General features: G+C 41.2%; 1 protein-coding gene across 12 annotated transcripts in view; it reads right to left on the bottom strand.

Annotated features, from left to right (window-relative positions):
• DAAM2 (dishevelled associated activator of morphogenesis 2) overlaps positions 1-14,855 on the bottom strand; it is a 203,572-nt gene that overhangs the window by 24,973 nt on the left and 163,744 nt on the right. For 10 of the 12 annotated variants that reach the window (XM_072035714.1, XM_027454027.3, XM_072035716.1 and 7 more), the window contains 3 exons: positions 12,933-13,040; positions 10,053-10,085; positions 6,318-6,424 (listed from right to left, as the gene is read on the bottom strand). In XM_072035714.1, coding sequence (XP_071891815.1) covers positions 6,318-6,424; positions 10,053-10,085; positions 12,933-13,040 — 248 coding nt within the window. The remainder of the gene's footprint in view (positions 1-6,317; positions 6,425-10,052; positions 10,086-12,932; positions 13,041-14,855) is intronic. The other 2 variants (XM_072035715.1, XM_072035717.1) reach the window with 1 other exon arrangement.

Genomic DNA, 14,855 nt, shown 5'->3' with positions numbered 1-14,855 from the left:
GAGAGAATCAGAAAGCTTGCCAGCCCCCTGCTGAAAACAGTTTAACTTAGTCACTTACAGGCCTGTAATGGGGTCACAGTGCCTGCAGGTGTGCATCCTCAATTATTACCAATCCAATTACAAGTACAGAAAAATTTATGGCAAAGCAAGTTTACTTTTCCGAAGCGGGCTTGTTCCTTGTTGGAAGCAGGATGCGTTTCAAGAGCTGCAAGCATCAATAGCACAAAACAGGGATCTTCCCAGTAAAAACTGGCTGGAATACTGACCAAAGAGTTGTTACTCAAGTGATTCTTCATCTATTTTCAAAATTCATGCCCAGCCATGCAGTAGATCTTAAAGATGGCCAGTGGTAATGTGAAACACATGTGCTGCTTTAAACAGAAACAGGTGAACTGATTAAAGAGGAACCTAAAGCAGATGCGTAAAATCTTTCCATTTAGAACTGAATAGAGGCATCCCTCAGAGCCTAAAACTCATGTGGGACAGACATCAAGTTAAAGTGGAGCTATAGCCCAGAAATTTACACTATAGAAATTACATTTCAGTAATTCCAGGATCTATTGGAAAGCCTGCAATGACTTTCTTACAAGGTTTGCAGATCCAGGCTCTCTTCCTCCAGCTGCTGGAGATGACTCAATTCAGAACAGTGTACAATCCAAGCTGTATTCTCTCTGTGTCACACTTCTTAACCAAATCAGGGATCTAACTCAGGAAGCAAACGTGACCAGAATAAACCACTGTGGCCCTTTCCTCAGTTGCAACACATCCATTCATTGACAGTGGTTTTGTTTAACACTGACCTGATGCTGGTCAGATGAGCAACAAAAAGGATCCTTACAGAGAATGCTCCCTCCTTCTCTCCCCTTACCCATACATCTGGTGGCAGCGTATGGAAGTCCAACTGCTTGAGTCATCTTCAAGCAATGTTAAAACTCAACAAGTACCAAATAACTTCTGATATGGTACTTAGCCTGCCTCCCTCTATCCCCTCCGGCTTCATAAATAATCTCTATTGACTCTGCAGAGTAATTCATCACTAATCTCCCCAGGACACCTCGGCTGATTTAACACCAGTTTCACTTGCAGACATCAAGTGGTTTATTGTTTCGTCCTCTCAGAGAAAGCCGGCAGCCTGACTCTGAACATGCCTGGGAGACATGTTGCAGTTTTACATCAACTTCCCTTACAGACATCCAGCACTCGCTCATTTTTCCTTCTTAAATATACCCATTGATTTAAGTCACAGTAACCTCCCCCCTTCATTCCTCCCTCCCATGGATCAAAACAGAATATTTGTCGCTCATTAACCGTCTCCCCCCACAGAAGAAAATGTGAGTCACTTCATGGGTTTGTTCCTTGGATCTTGCTTAGCTTTTGAGAAAGAAGCGTGGCTGCCTGCTACCAGAGAGCCCTGAATCTTGTTGCAGCTACATTAATATCCTATACCACATGGATTCCATTCCCACTCTTCCTTTTTCTTTGGAGAAAGGGACTGCTTGTCATTTACTGAGACCATTGCCTCTTCTAACTGAACTGAACCACAGTGCTTCCAAAGATCCTAGCAGTAGTAGTTGTGACACTGCTGCTTGTAGAGAGGGCGGCAGTGAAATAGCCCTTGCCCCTTCCTCATGCATGAGCATGACCCCACACACATGCACATACTTAGCTGTATCCTAAAGCCAGTTTGGACGGCTCATCCAAATCTTAGCTTTTGCTGACTGCAGACTTCTCCATCTCCACAACTCATTTCGCACAGGCTCCTAGTTAATTCGCTCCCAAACTTTGGGACACGAACCTTCTCTAACTCCTGAGCTCTCCTAAGGTCCTGTATGACTGCCAAGCTGCACGCTGATGTTAAATAGCTACCTTCTGGGAATACTGTCTCTACTTTCAGAAGAAGCATTCAGGAATGTCAGGCTGTCAGGCTAGTCTAACTGCAAATTCACCCAGAAGATACTGAAGCCTCTTTTTTTTTTTTTTCTTTTTTTTTTTTTCAGCACTTCATTGTGAAAGTATTTTGCTAAGTGCATAAAGAAAGAAACAGGCCTTTCTTTTACTCCTTCAGAGAAAGCTCATGAGTGGCAAAGATACTTTCCATCCAAACACTCTCAGTTTCCTGCTGTGAAGGATCTGAGATGGCCATCTTTCCAAGCCAAGCAGAGCAAAGCAGGGACAAACTCGACAATCTCCAAATTACAGTGGTGTATTGATGAGACAGTGGTTCATCCTTTGTGACAGCCCTATGTACTGGTTCCTGGTCATGGTCTAAGACAGGACAGCATTGGCTGATGTGTTCAGTTTAACCCTGGGGTTTATCATACCCTGGATAGCCGTTAAAGTCATTTATTGTGGACATTTACTTAAAAAAAATCCTCCAGGAAACCAAGAAGTGGTGTTTATTGCCTAGTGTTTTTCAAGGCAGCACATCAAGGAACTGAACTGCTAAGTTCAATGACCTGTTTCTGCATCAGGACATGATCTGTACCCCAAACTACCATAATGCTTGGGATCTGCCTTGATATAAGGGTGAACAAGATATGGCCACATAGCAGAAAGGCACGCAGGGGTTGGGGGCACAGCAGAAGGAGCACATGGAGATTGGCATTGACTGAATAGCATGTACTGTTAACGTCTGAGCTGAAAGGGTTTAGAACTTGTGAGAAGGCAGAGCTCTGTGAGAAAAATACTCAGTCTCTTTAGTGTTCTGGTTGGAAATGATGCACCGGTCCCTTCTCCCTTACTGCTAGATGTTTGAATCAACAGTCACGAAAGCCACAAACATTTAGTAAAGCTGCCTTCTAAGCCTGGTTCACAGTATCTAATGACTATGATATTCACATTTAAAACTATTTTTATGTAGTTAGATTGTGTAGCCTTCTCCTGCTACTATATTTATGACATTTTCCTAGCATTCCTACTGTTTCCAGCCTCTTGAGGAGGTTTCTGCTAACTAGCTGGGCCACAGGAATAACAAACACGTCTCAGAACAGCTTTGACATAATGATTTTTCTGGAATTCAAGCAAAATAACTTGTGCAAAAATGTTCCATAAATATACATTCAACCTCCATGTTCAACGTGAGCAATGTGTCTCACAGAACCAGAGCATTTCTCTTAGACGCATGCTATAGGCGTGTTCTGCAGAGAACATTTAAAGATGTGCTACAACAATAACACTAGAGCGGTGAAAATACTCTCTGTTGCTTAAGTAATAGAGGGAGAGAAGCCATACTGGTGAGAGAAGTCAGAGAAATTTCCAGCTGTGAGGTGAAAGCAGGGAAGCACAGGGATCTGGGATGGCTCTTCCAGACCACACAAGTCTGACAGTAAATCTCCAGCCTGGTGGAAACTGAAGACATCAGGAAACTCATGAGGGATAGCAGATTTCCAGTGTGACAGAAATAACCGTATGTTGGAAACACCATTAAGAAAGCCAAACTCGAAGACGGTGGGTGCCTGGACTCACCACAGACAGATGGTTCCATGTCTTGGTTGAATTATAGCCTACTGGAAATAATGTGAGATCAACTGATCTTGTGCCTGTTCAAACCTTTACAGTTGGCCTATGGGACAAAGCTTGGTTCTGGGTCCATCTGACCCCACTGAACATGGACAAGTACATCCTTCCATTGAAGGAAAACTGAATGTTGTTATCAAATAGCTGAAATAAAGCTTTCTATAAAATAGAGATGAGAACAAGGAGGAGATCTTACAAATTGCAGTGTTAACTGTCAGCAAAAATTAGCTAACAATTGAATTTTCATCTCATTTCAGCCTACCATGCTCCAGTCTCTCTGTGAAAGAAAAGCAAGAGACATATATTTCTCACTCTAGCTAAGTTTTGGCTTGTTGGACCATATGAAATATGAGCTCTGCCTGACCCCTTCTAACACAGTGTTAGTAAAACAAAAACATTTGAGTAGTGGAGGGAAAGAAAACCCAACCCATGCAGCTATTTTACTTTAAAGGACACGACAGTTTAGTGTAAACAAAGGGGGAATAAACTACAGGGATAAATGCACAGTTAGAGTAAATTGGAAACAGCTGTTGGCAGATGCTATGGCAACCTGAATGCTGGAGCTCCAGCTCAGGGTTGCACAAACTCTCTTTGTTTGTCACCATTTTTAAATCTCTTCTCACTGTGTTTGTGTGCACACCCACAAGTGCATGTGTAAGGTGTGCTGCGGGAGAAGCAAGGACATGGCAGCAGCCAGGGATGGTTTGGCTGGAAGCGTCTCTCAGAGTTTAACCTAATGGAGGAGGAAGAAGTGTAGTAATGAAAAAAAAAAAAAAAAAAAGCTGCAAGGGGTCAAAGGAGTCGTATAATCCTGTCAATTATTGTCTACAGCCAATCCTCCCAATTGCTATCTTTAACAGTAGATCCATATAAGCAGAAACAGTAGTTAGAGGCATGAATATAGACAGAGGTGCAATTTTAGTTTCCAATAATTTTTTGCTCTTCTAGTTGCTTTGAAAGGGAGGTATGGGAAGAAGTAGCAATCCTGTGCCAAGCTGTAAGATCTTTCAGATATCCTGGGTGTAACACTACCCATTACAAACATTAAATGATCTAAGCCAGTGATAGCCCTGCTGATGGGCCATTCCCATAGCATAGCACAGCAAAGCTAACAGGGTATGATGCAAACTGGCAGGATCCTTAGGGGCAGTGAGATCAGCCTCAAAATCTCCGTCATCCATGTTAGGCCTGCTAACAATAAGACCAGTATATTTCTTAGTGGAGAAGGTGGTGGACACAAAACACAGCTTTTCAGCTCTTGAGTCCCAACTAGCAACTTGAGGCAGACGGGTGTCATGGCACACCTGGAGTGGCCACATGCTGTGTACCCTGAAGAGCAAGTCTAATGCTGCAAGGCCACTTTTCTGGAGGCAACAGGGGGAAAGACAAAGCACAGGGACTGTCCTTTGTCTCTCTCTCACTGTTTAGAGAGGATTAGGCCAGATTTATATGGCGGAAGAGGTGATTGGTGACAAACATGCTGATGCCATCCATACCACTTCTGTTCTGGGGATAGCAAATATTTAAAAATAAACATCTTGAGTCATAGCGAGTCACCTTCCTGGATCCTCCTCAACCCAGCCACCTGCACACACTATGTTACCACTCTAGGAAATGTTTCATGTGCTTACATGACTTAATCTGAACCCAGGCACACTTTCACAGGTCTGTCAAACAGCATGAAAATCCTGTTGCCCCTATACCTTCAGCATCCCTCTGCCTGAGTCTGCAGACAGCTGCCAACACCAGCAAAGACATGTGTTGGCAAATACTGCAGGGAGAGAAATGTAAGCCTTCTCTCCTTGCTAGTTTGGATGGCAGGGGTCCTGTTGACATGCAGGCTAATGCCACATAAGTAGCATAATGAGAGAGACTCCATGGTTTTCACTAAGCAGTGGAAAGAACATATTCCAATCCTGGTGGTCTGGCTGCAACTTTGCTTTTAACTGTTACTTTGCTAGAGCAGACAAGCAATCACATGAAACATGTATTTTCTGCTGATCAATTAAACTGTTAACTTGTGCAGTACTGTTATAGGTTTCCTAGCACCTGTCTCCAGCCTTGCTATCCTTTCTCTGGCAGAAAAAACAACCTTCTTGGGTGGATCAGTGCCTGCACAAATTTGCTGCTCAGTGACATCCAGCCCAGTACTCTTGTTGGTAGAAAATCATGAAAACCCTAGAGAGCTCTGATGTCACAACATTTTAAGACATTAGAGTCATTGCAGGAGCATGCAAAGACAGATCATGGTTTCCAAAGCCTACCTTGCAAATACAAGACCTAATTCTTGAATATCTCTTCTTACATTTATCATCTTTCCCTTGAAGTGCCAAAAATAACAAAGATGAACACCACTCTCAACACTGCTGTATTCCAGGGAGATGCTCACATTAACATTTAGAAAACAACACGTAGAACAAGCAGAGCCAAATGGCACACTAAAAGCGTGGGGGACACATCACATAGAGTGAAGTAGAAGCACTGCCAAGCAGCTGCTTTCATCTGCCTATAAGTATTGACAGTTTTCTAGTGATGAGTATTCAGATAAATCCTGGTGTCTATGTTTATCTGTTCAATGCACAAAATGTGTATGTGAATATGTGTGTGTGTAGTAAGAGAGCTAACACTTCACCAAAGGCATGTGCTTTTATCACACTGCAAGAGAGGTTTGTCTGAAGTGCAACAGGTATTAGACAGCAGGTCTAGGTGAGAAAAGAACATGTCCATTTGTTAAATTTCATTCCCTCTTGCCTCTACATTGACCACAGCACATGCTGTGAGCTAAGGCTCAGCACACTTACTTGGAAAGGAGAATGACACAATTCTGGGCCCTCCGGCCATCAATCACAGAGAGCTCTTTCACCTTCCGTGTGGAGAGGTAAAGGTCTTCTGTTGAACCCATCTCTTTCTGCATATAATTCAAAAGGGGGGAAAACAGTCAGTATCATGTTTTTTTCCTTATCTACTCACCCAACACTGATAGATTTAGCTGAGTGTGATGAAAAAAAAAACACAACAAACACAAAACACAACATCCCAACTTGAGAAAATCCACCCACGTGGTGAGAAAAGGAGACAGGAAGGCCAGAAGACATGTAAGCAGAGCCTGTATTACTAGACAAACAGAAGTAACTCATTACAACCTGTAAGATCATCTTTGACTGAAAATACTGGACCTGATTCCAACCTATTGGACTCATCTACTTGTATTATTATACTCATCACTTGTATTATTATGATGTTCTGGTGTAAAATTAGGGTGACATGAAAACTGGGCACATGATGGTAAAGCCCACTGGTGTCACAGCATATCCTTCTGTGGATGTTTCCTGCAGAGTTTACACAGCACTTTTGAAAGGCTGCAGCCCTATGAGGAATAAAGCTCACACCGTCTCTTAAGGCTGCCACTGGGCCAGTCCAATCCATATTATGCGGGACATGCAAACAGTAGGACAAGATGGCATTTATCTTACAAACGTATTTTACCAAAAGGTCAACATGTGAACTAGCCTCTCTTTTAAAATGAATTAATACCATTAATCATGAAGAAACTACCTTTTCCCAAAGTTTTCTGTATATCCCCATTGCAAAACTCATCACTTGGGAAAACCCTGGAAAATCCCAGTCCAGAATGTTTGACATAGAACATAAAAACTAACTGCAGACCCAGTCTGACCATCCAGAAATCTCTGTCTCCTTGTTCTGCCTATGTACCAGACTCAGGGCTTTTGTTTCATTTCCAGAGATTGGCTTTCTGTAGTTACTTTGAGTGTCTTTTAACACCATTCCTTAAACGGAGTAGAGGTAATGATAAAAAGTGGTAATCCTCGATAATAGCTCCCTTGTAACCAACAGAGAAGAGGAAATTGGAAACAGGACCATTTTTATCTTCCCAGCTAGCAGCTGCTGGAACCTCTTCAAAAATGCATTTTCATGATACCCATATTGTCATTGCTTGAGATTTTGAAACTAATGAGTATAATCCAGCTTTGAATGCATCCAACAAGCTAACAATCTCTCTTCTTTCTTAGGACATAACAGCAAGCATGCTGGGTCAGACCAAGAGGTCCATCTACCCCACTTTCCCGTATCTGAGTGAGATCAGCAGCAGACACCCGTGGAAAGATGTAAGACCATGGCAATCATGGAATTCCCAGCATTAATTCCCAGGACTGAAAGTTCTGCAGTTCAGGCCTTCCTTCTCTTAGTGTCTGATTTAGTTACTAACTCCTAATATGATGTTTTTGAACGGTTTATTACTCTCCTGATTAACCCACTTCAAGATTGTTTTTTATGCAAATATTTAAGATGTAAATGTAAGCCATAAAGAGATTCATACTGTTACTTGTCATTGAGTTCATGCTACAACCAGCTACACTCAGCTTGTGTTGCTACTGGATATACAAAGGATTCATACAACATACAACTGCACATAAACGTGTTGCAGTGAGCCACCACCAATATTAAGCAGCATTGATAAGCAGGTACCGTGCACCACCTGAAGACACACACACTATAGGTCTGCTGGAGGTACCCAATGTGTCTAGCTTGGCAGAAAAAAAAATGCATCTCTATGGGATACATCAAATAGTGTTTCTAAGAAAGGAAAAGTTGAGCATTTGACAAGTTTGTTATTTTTGAGGAAAACTAACAAAAGCAAAGAGCAGTGCACCCTAAGGATGCATTATCTGATATGCAGAGATGTCAGGGGAATAGGGCAATAGGCAGCTGTTGAACAGTGAGAAAGGTATTGGTAGGTCTGTACTTTGCTCCTGGTTTAAAAGCCTCACTGCCCCTCACTGGCTAGTGTTTGCAGACAAGCACAGCTGGTTACCATTATTCAGCACCCATTCCAAGGAAAAAAAAATTAAATAAAATTTCAGGGCTCGTCTACCCACTGTGTGTGTGTTCAGATGGTTTCCCCTAAAGCCATATAACAGGGATTGGTGTAACAGTCTCCATCTCGTTTCAATTCCCCAGCCCTGAAGGTTCAACAGAGATGAATACCTGAACTATTCAGACATGGCCCACTCCTTGTGACCAAGGATTGGGCTGGTCTCATCTAAAAATATATTCTCTTGAACTCATATTGAGGAGAGGGATATTTATAGACACTTGGAGTTATGTGTAAGCAAAAGCAGATGAAGCCTCAGGTTTTACTGAAGCCAGATTTCAAGTTTAGCTGAAGGAAAACAGATTACATATGGACTATCTGCATTTTCTTAGACAGAAAAAGAGGAGCAAGGGGGCAGTAGTGACCAGCTTTTGTGAGATAAGTCAAGCACGCAAAGTAAGAACAGTTGGAGCTGCTGTCAAGCTAATAGACAACATCCCTACATTTTATTCCATCTTGCTTTACCAACTTTCCATGTGGACTAATATTGTGTTATATGCTTCAAAGAGCATTTCAGATTTGAGATTTTAATTGCAAATTCAAAGATCAGCTAAAAAATTCACTACTGATATGACTAGACATATGGGATACATTTCTCATACTGCTGTACTGTTTCAAATACAATTTGAGTTTGGTGAACTGCAGAACATGTGGTCTGGTACCACAGCAGTATGCTAGGTTTCAGTAATTGTCAATACTTTTGGAACCATTTCTATCACACTGACTTGCTTCATGGTGCACATTGCCATGATGATAACCCAGGTTCATGACCCAGATCATATCAGCCTCCTCCAGTGGCGGAGGAAACTTTCTAGATACAGTTCCCTGAGCACTCACAGTGAGGACTGCTTTCTTATAAAGACATGAGGGATGACATCTGAAAAATCCCTTATGAGAGTGTTGCTCTTCCCAAAAGTTCTCCCACAAATTTTGCTTAAGATGATGAATAAAGTGAGAGGTAGCCAGTTTGAAGACACACTGGCAGTCTGATATCTCTGCATCATCTAAACACTATTTCAATCTTGCACTGAACTCTCTGAGGCTTTCAGCAATCCTAAATGTGGTAGGTTTCCCTCTAGTCTAACCCTTCTGCTTCTCTCAGTTGGCACAAATCCTTTTGTCCAACTGAAGTGCATCCTTGTTCTACAGAAAGAAAGATTTTCTTTATCAGGAAGCCTGTGGCTGGTGAACACATCTGAAGACTTCAGTCGTGTCCAAAGCAGATGCACCGAAGATGGGAACAGTGGGAATGAAGGCTGCCTTACAACCCCTTTGTTCTCCACTGGAGAAATTATTATCATAGTGAAGGAAGAGTTCACATTCACATCTCCTCTGTCCTTGGTCTTTTTGCCCAGGATCATCAAAAAGAGAACTACAGAGACATGGGCAGAAAGTACAGTGAGGTTATAGCTAACTGAAAGAAAGGAACTATGTCTTCCTATTGCAGAGCTGATACAACCAAAGGATTTTTATTTTTTTTTTTAATTTCTATTTTATTTATACTTTCCTCACCCAGAAAACAGAGGTGCAAGGACATATGAAAAACTGTCATGAGATGAGGCATGATCCTGTAACAGCACGGTGCAGTGCTTCATCTTCCCAAGCACTAAGAGAGGATCAGAAGGCAGACAATGATACTCACCTGCTTACAGGAGGAGGGGTTAGTTAGCAGGTCCTATGCAGGCAGCAGCCGCAAATAACAAAGAAGGAAACATGCCAAGAATCAGTCACAGAGAAGGATACCAAGTTTAACAAGGCAGCTGAATTTAGACACACACTGTTTTCTAAGAGAATAAAATGCTTAGCAAGTAATACTGGGCCAGATGGTTTAAAGGTATTTCAGCATTTCTTTGCATATTTTAAATCAGCAGGTGTTAGGGAAATAAGAGTTCTTGGTCTTTTCAGAAAAGAATAAATTTGGTCTCCAAACCATAAATCTCTCAGGTCTCGAAACATTAACTACGATAATGCTTAAATACCTTTACAAATCTAGTCCAGAGCCTTACTGAAAGAACTGCCAAGGTTAAAAATCAAGGGTCAGTTCTCCTCTCCTGATGCAGAGGCACAGTTTGCCGTTAACAGTAACAACTTGTTTCAATAGCACATTATACCCTTTAACAACTTATAGCCAACAACTTATAGCCAAAAGCACTCTGTAACCACTAAAAAAATCTTACAGCACCACTGGGTAACAAACACCAACTGTTTCATAACTTATTTCGTACTCCAGGAAAACATCAAATATACTGAATCAAAAGGTCAATATTACACAGTCAGATTGGAGCAAAGTCAAAAGACAAGTTTTAAGAACTCTTGGTCCAGTATTCTGTATGCTGGACAATTTTGCTTTCCCTGATAGGCACCCAAAATGGCACACTGGGCTTGAGAGAGGAGAAAAGATCCTTTGACATTAAAAAAAAATGACGAAGAAAGAAAAGAAGCTGTTTAATATAAATGAAACTGAAAAAATATGAAGATCATGTTAATAGCAGCAAAGAAAGAAATGTCTTTATTTGAATTCGTTCAACATTTCAGATGTAAAAGAGCAGAGTTTTGCATTGACATTTTTCTTTATAGACATTTGGATGAAGCTTAAAAGTCACAAACCCAGGGTAAACACATACTTGGCCAGAGTGGTATATTTAAAGAAAGAAAAGAGGAGAGAAGACTATGTGTGAATCAACTGGAAAAGTTCTCATAAGAATTTGATTCAAAAGCAATTTTGGTTGCCTGGACTTAAAATTAAAAAAAATAAAAATAATGAGAATTTGTTGATTGGAATCCAGTTCACTTTGGAGTAAGTATGGATGAAATAGGAAGTATAAATTAAAGTAATAACAATGGAATATTTAAGGAAAAAATTAGCAGTGAAAAATCAGAATGAAAGATGGAAGGGTAGCAATACACTTAACTACATAAAAATATGATTAGCTTATACAAGTGACACTCCAGCGTCTGGAGTCACTGTCATAAAGTGTGCTTAATAAGGATTGAAGAGGACTCTTCTGAGACTCATGGAGGTCACTGATGATGGCTCCATTCCAGTGGGAAGATTTAGGTTTAATGTCTGTTTAAGGTCAGCTTTACTTATGGCTGAATAGGCCAGGCTACTTTGCAGTGGTTGGTTACACATCCATTAATGTTTTGCTTCTGAGAGTCTGCAGACCAGGATGCCTTTGGCTTTGGATTTTGGAGACCAAAGGAGGCAAGGCTTTTGGAGGTTGTTTCTAGTGAGGAAACTGCAATGTTTGCAGCTGAAATGGCATGTGTTGACACAAAACCACAACACTGAAATGGCACCTTCATGGTTGCTCTTGTGCACAGATGGTAGTCAGGCTACTTGTGTGACTCCTAGGAGCTCACTGCCATAACTAAGCTGTAGGCAACAGGGTCTAATCCCAGTGCAATTTTCTGTGCCTTTCTTTCCCTCTGTGAACCAAGTTCTTATTTCAATGAATGGGATTCACAGGCTGAGAAAGAGAGGAACCCACAGAAACAGCAGCAGCTATTTGCAGGAGCATAAGAAATTAAATCTCATTGTACAACGTTCACATTAGGATGCTTATCTGGATGGTTGTAAGATAGTAAATCAGAAGAATTGTTCATTAGTTATTTATTATGTTCATTGAATTAGACAGGGAAAAAATGAGAGAGATAAAGAAAGGAACAGATGGAAAAGTCCAAAGACAAGGGTTTTGCGTGTTAATTCTAAGGTACTGAATAATTACAATGAAGTTACCATCATCACTGTAGAGCTTAATCATAAAGGCTGTTTATGGTAATTATGTCTGTGTCTTTTCCTAAAATTCCAAAGAAATGATCTGATTCCACAGAGTAGCAAAGATTGAATTTCTCTAAGCACATTCCAAAAACAAATGAAAGCTGGGGGAGTTCAGGGAATGCAAGTACAATCCCTCTCCTGCTAAATTTCATTCAATGGAGATAGATGGATTGAAGGTGACTTGCTTTCCAAGAAAAAGAGGAGGGAAAAAAGACATTCTAATAAATGGCTACTTTTAAAGCATGCTGTTTGTATTATAATCTCTCATTCAGACAGTTTCTGTCACCTAGCCAGTTGGATCAGTTGGCTGTTTAAGAAACAAAGATACAAAGCAAAAGACAGCTAATGCTGTCACCTTGCTTCAGTACTTGGGCAACTACAGACTTTTTCCTTGGGAAATAGAGAAGTAGAAAGATATGAGAGAAATAAAAAGATGGCTAGTAAGCATGAATGTAAAGCTCAGGAGCTGTTGGAAGCCAGTGGCTGCTGAGGTCAAACTGAGCATTACCTGTTGGGGATTGTTGTCTCAGAGCTGTCTATTAGTATTAAGATAACAGAAGGTTATACTCTGCCCACTGTATCCTCCCATCTTCTTTTGATGTTGTCATTTTTTAAACAGTGACAGAACAGCAAATAATGCAGCCTGACTGCAGGTGGGCAGGAATCCAAATCACTGTAATAAGTGTTCCTTTCTCCTCCAGAAATTCAAGGAAGACAAGGTATGGAAGAGTTCACCCCTACCTGGTGTCTCTGATATGCTGAGAACATCTTTTCAAAATCTTCTAGATCCAGCACCTTGAATGCCTTTAAATCATCAATCTCATTCCAGATTGTGCCATGGATCCTCTCCTGAAAGAAAAGGATGTATTTTAATGAGATAGCAAAACCTTTTAGCTAAGCACATCCAATGCCATTTTGGTGTCGCTGGGTTTTGTTTTGTTTTTTAAACATTAGTGTGAAAAAATAGCCTGAAAAATCATCACAGCAAGCCTCTGATGAAAGGCCACATTCTAAGTCTAGCAGACCATATCTCAAGCAATATCCATGATTCTACAGTAATTTTTCGTTCAGGATTGACCATCTCTTTAACACGATGGTTATGGTCACGTGAAAGAAGTGTCATCATCATGAAGAAAAAGCTCAGGAAGGACACTAATGTATGACAAACCCAAGACATGTATTCCCATCTGCCAATTTTGCCAGGTTCTGGTGCAAACCCCAAAGGGTGTGTAGTTTCTGCCTGCCTGCTAAAGTAATTTAAGATTTTATTTTACTTTTAAGGCCCTGAGTCTTTGAAGTCAAATTGTTTCCTGTTATGTGATCTCTCCTGTTTATCTGAGTTCTTTTTTGACTCATGCACAAGCTATACCCAGATGTCTGAGAGAGCATCATCCACACTAATTGGAAATATGCAACAGCACAGACTCCTCCTTCAATTTTGCTGTTCATCAGCCCTGGACCAAATAAGCTCTTATAATACAAGTATTATCTAATCATAAAATCGTAGAATCACAGAATGGTTTGGGTTGCAAGGGACCTTACAGATCATATAGTTCCAATCCCCCCACCACAATTAGCAGTCACACTAAGCTAGGAGAGGATTTGGGGTCTCCTGTTGATATTCTCAGGACAGATGTCCTTGCCAGAAAAGGGGACACAATGATTGAGCTACTTTCTCCTTCCTGGTGACTGTTAAGGTGCATGTGGAGTGGGATAAGCTTTGGGCAAGTACCCATTCAGAACAGGGTTCATTCACACCCATTCAGGGCTCTTCACACCTGACCACACTGTCTTTCAGTTCATTTAGTTAATAAAGTGTACGTTTAATGTATACTTTATTAGCTGGAAAAATAAGGAAGGTGTTGATTAAAAGAAAAAGAGAAAGGACAGAAAGGACTGTAAAGAGACCTAAGCAAACCTCAGGAGATGAAAAAACATCAGAACACCGGTGGAGAGAAAGCCAGGAACAGCAAGCAATGGCAATGAAACCCTCACACAGGCTCCAGCTCTGAAGTACCTGACTTGCACCTACACAGCAAAGTGCATTAACACTTCATTATCAGAACTAATTAGGAACAGGCTCTACTTCCCATTCACAGTCATCAAAGGAATGAGGGAAATGTGCTAAGCCACAAGGCTCAAGGAGCAAGGAAAAACACCTGATGAGAAAATGAAATGAGGGGGAAATAAAAGTGTGAAGTGTTCTGGAGGAAATTCCTGGCGGAGCAGACACTGTGGAGGAAAACCAACACCCTCCCTCCAGAGGCAGCCTGTGAGTGCCCGAGGGGAGGGAGGGCTGTCTGGCTGAGATTGCTGCAATGCTGTTTGCAGTGAGAGTGTGTGCTAGATGGGAGCACATACCCCTGAATAGGCTCACCAATATCTTTGTATCACTCCTTGCAATCAGTGCGGCTCTCCTTTCCATAAAAGCAAAAACATGACCCTGTGACTACAATACAACAAACAAGTTTGGGAAGCTCATCTCAGCTAAAGGAATATGAGACAAAGTTAATTTTTGTTTTATCCTAATGTTGGCTTCTACTGCCAGTCTTAGCCAGAAGCATCCAGGCTGGGTGTTCAATCTCACTTGGTTTCCAGGCTGGCTTTATAAACCTTGCATTATAAATACTAAGGGATGTATTTGAACTTGGGAATGTTTCTCTG

Source organism: Anas platyrhynchos, chromosome 3 (assembly GCF_047663525.1).
Source record: "Anas platyrhynchos isolate ZD024472 breed Pekin duck chromosome 3, IASCAAS_PekinDuck_T2T, whole genome shotgun sequence".
Taxonomy (NCBI): domain Eukaryota; kingdom Metazoa; phylum Chordata; class Aves; order Anseriformes; family Anatidae; genus Anas; species Anas platyrhynchos.
Note: the sequence above shows the minus strand (reverse complement) of the source record. Positions and strands in the feature narration are given on the sequence as shown.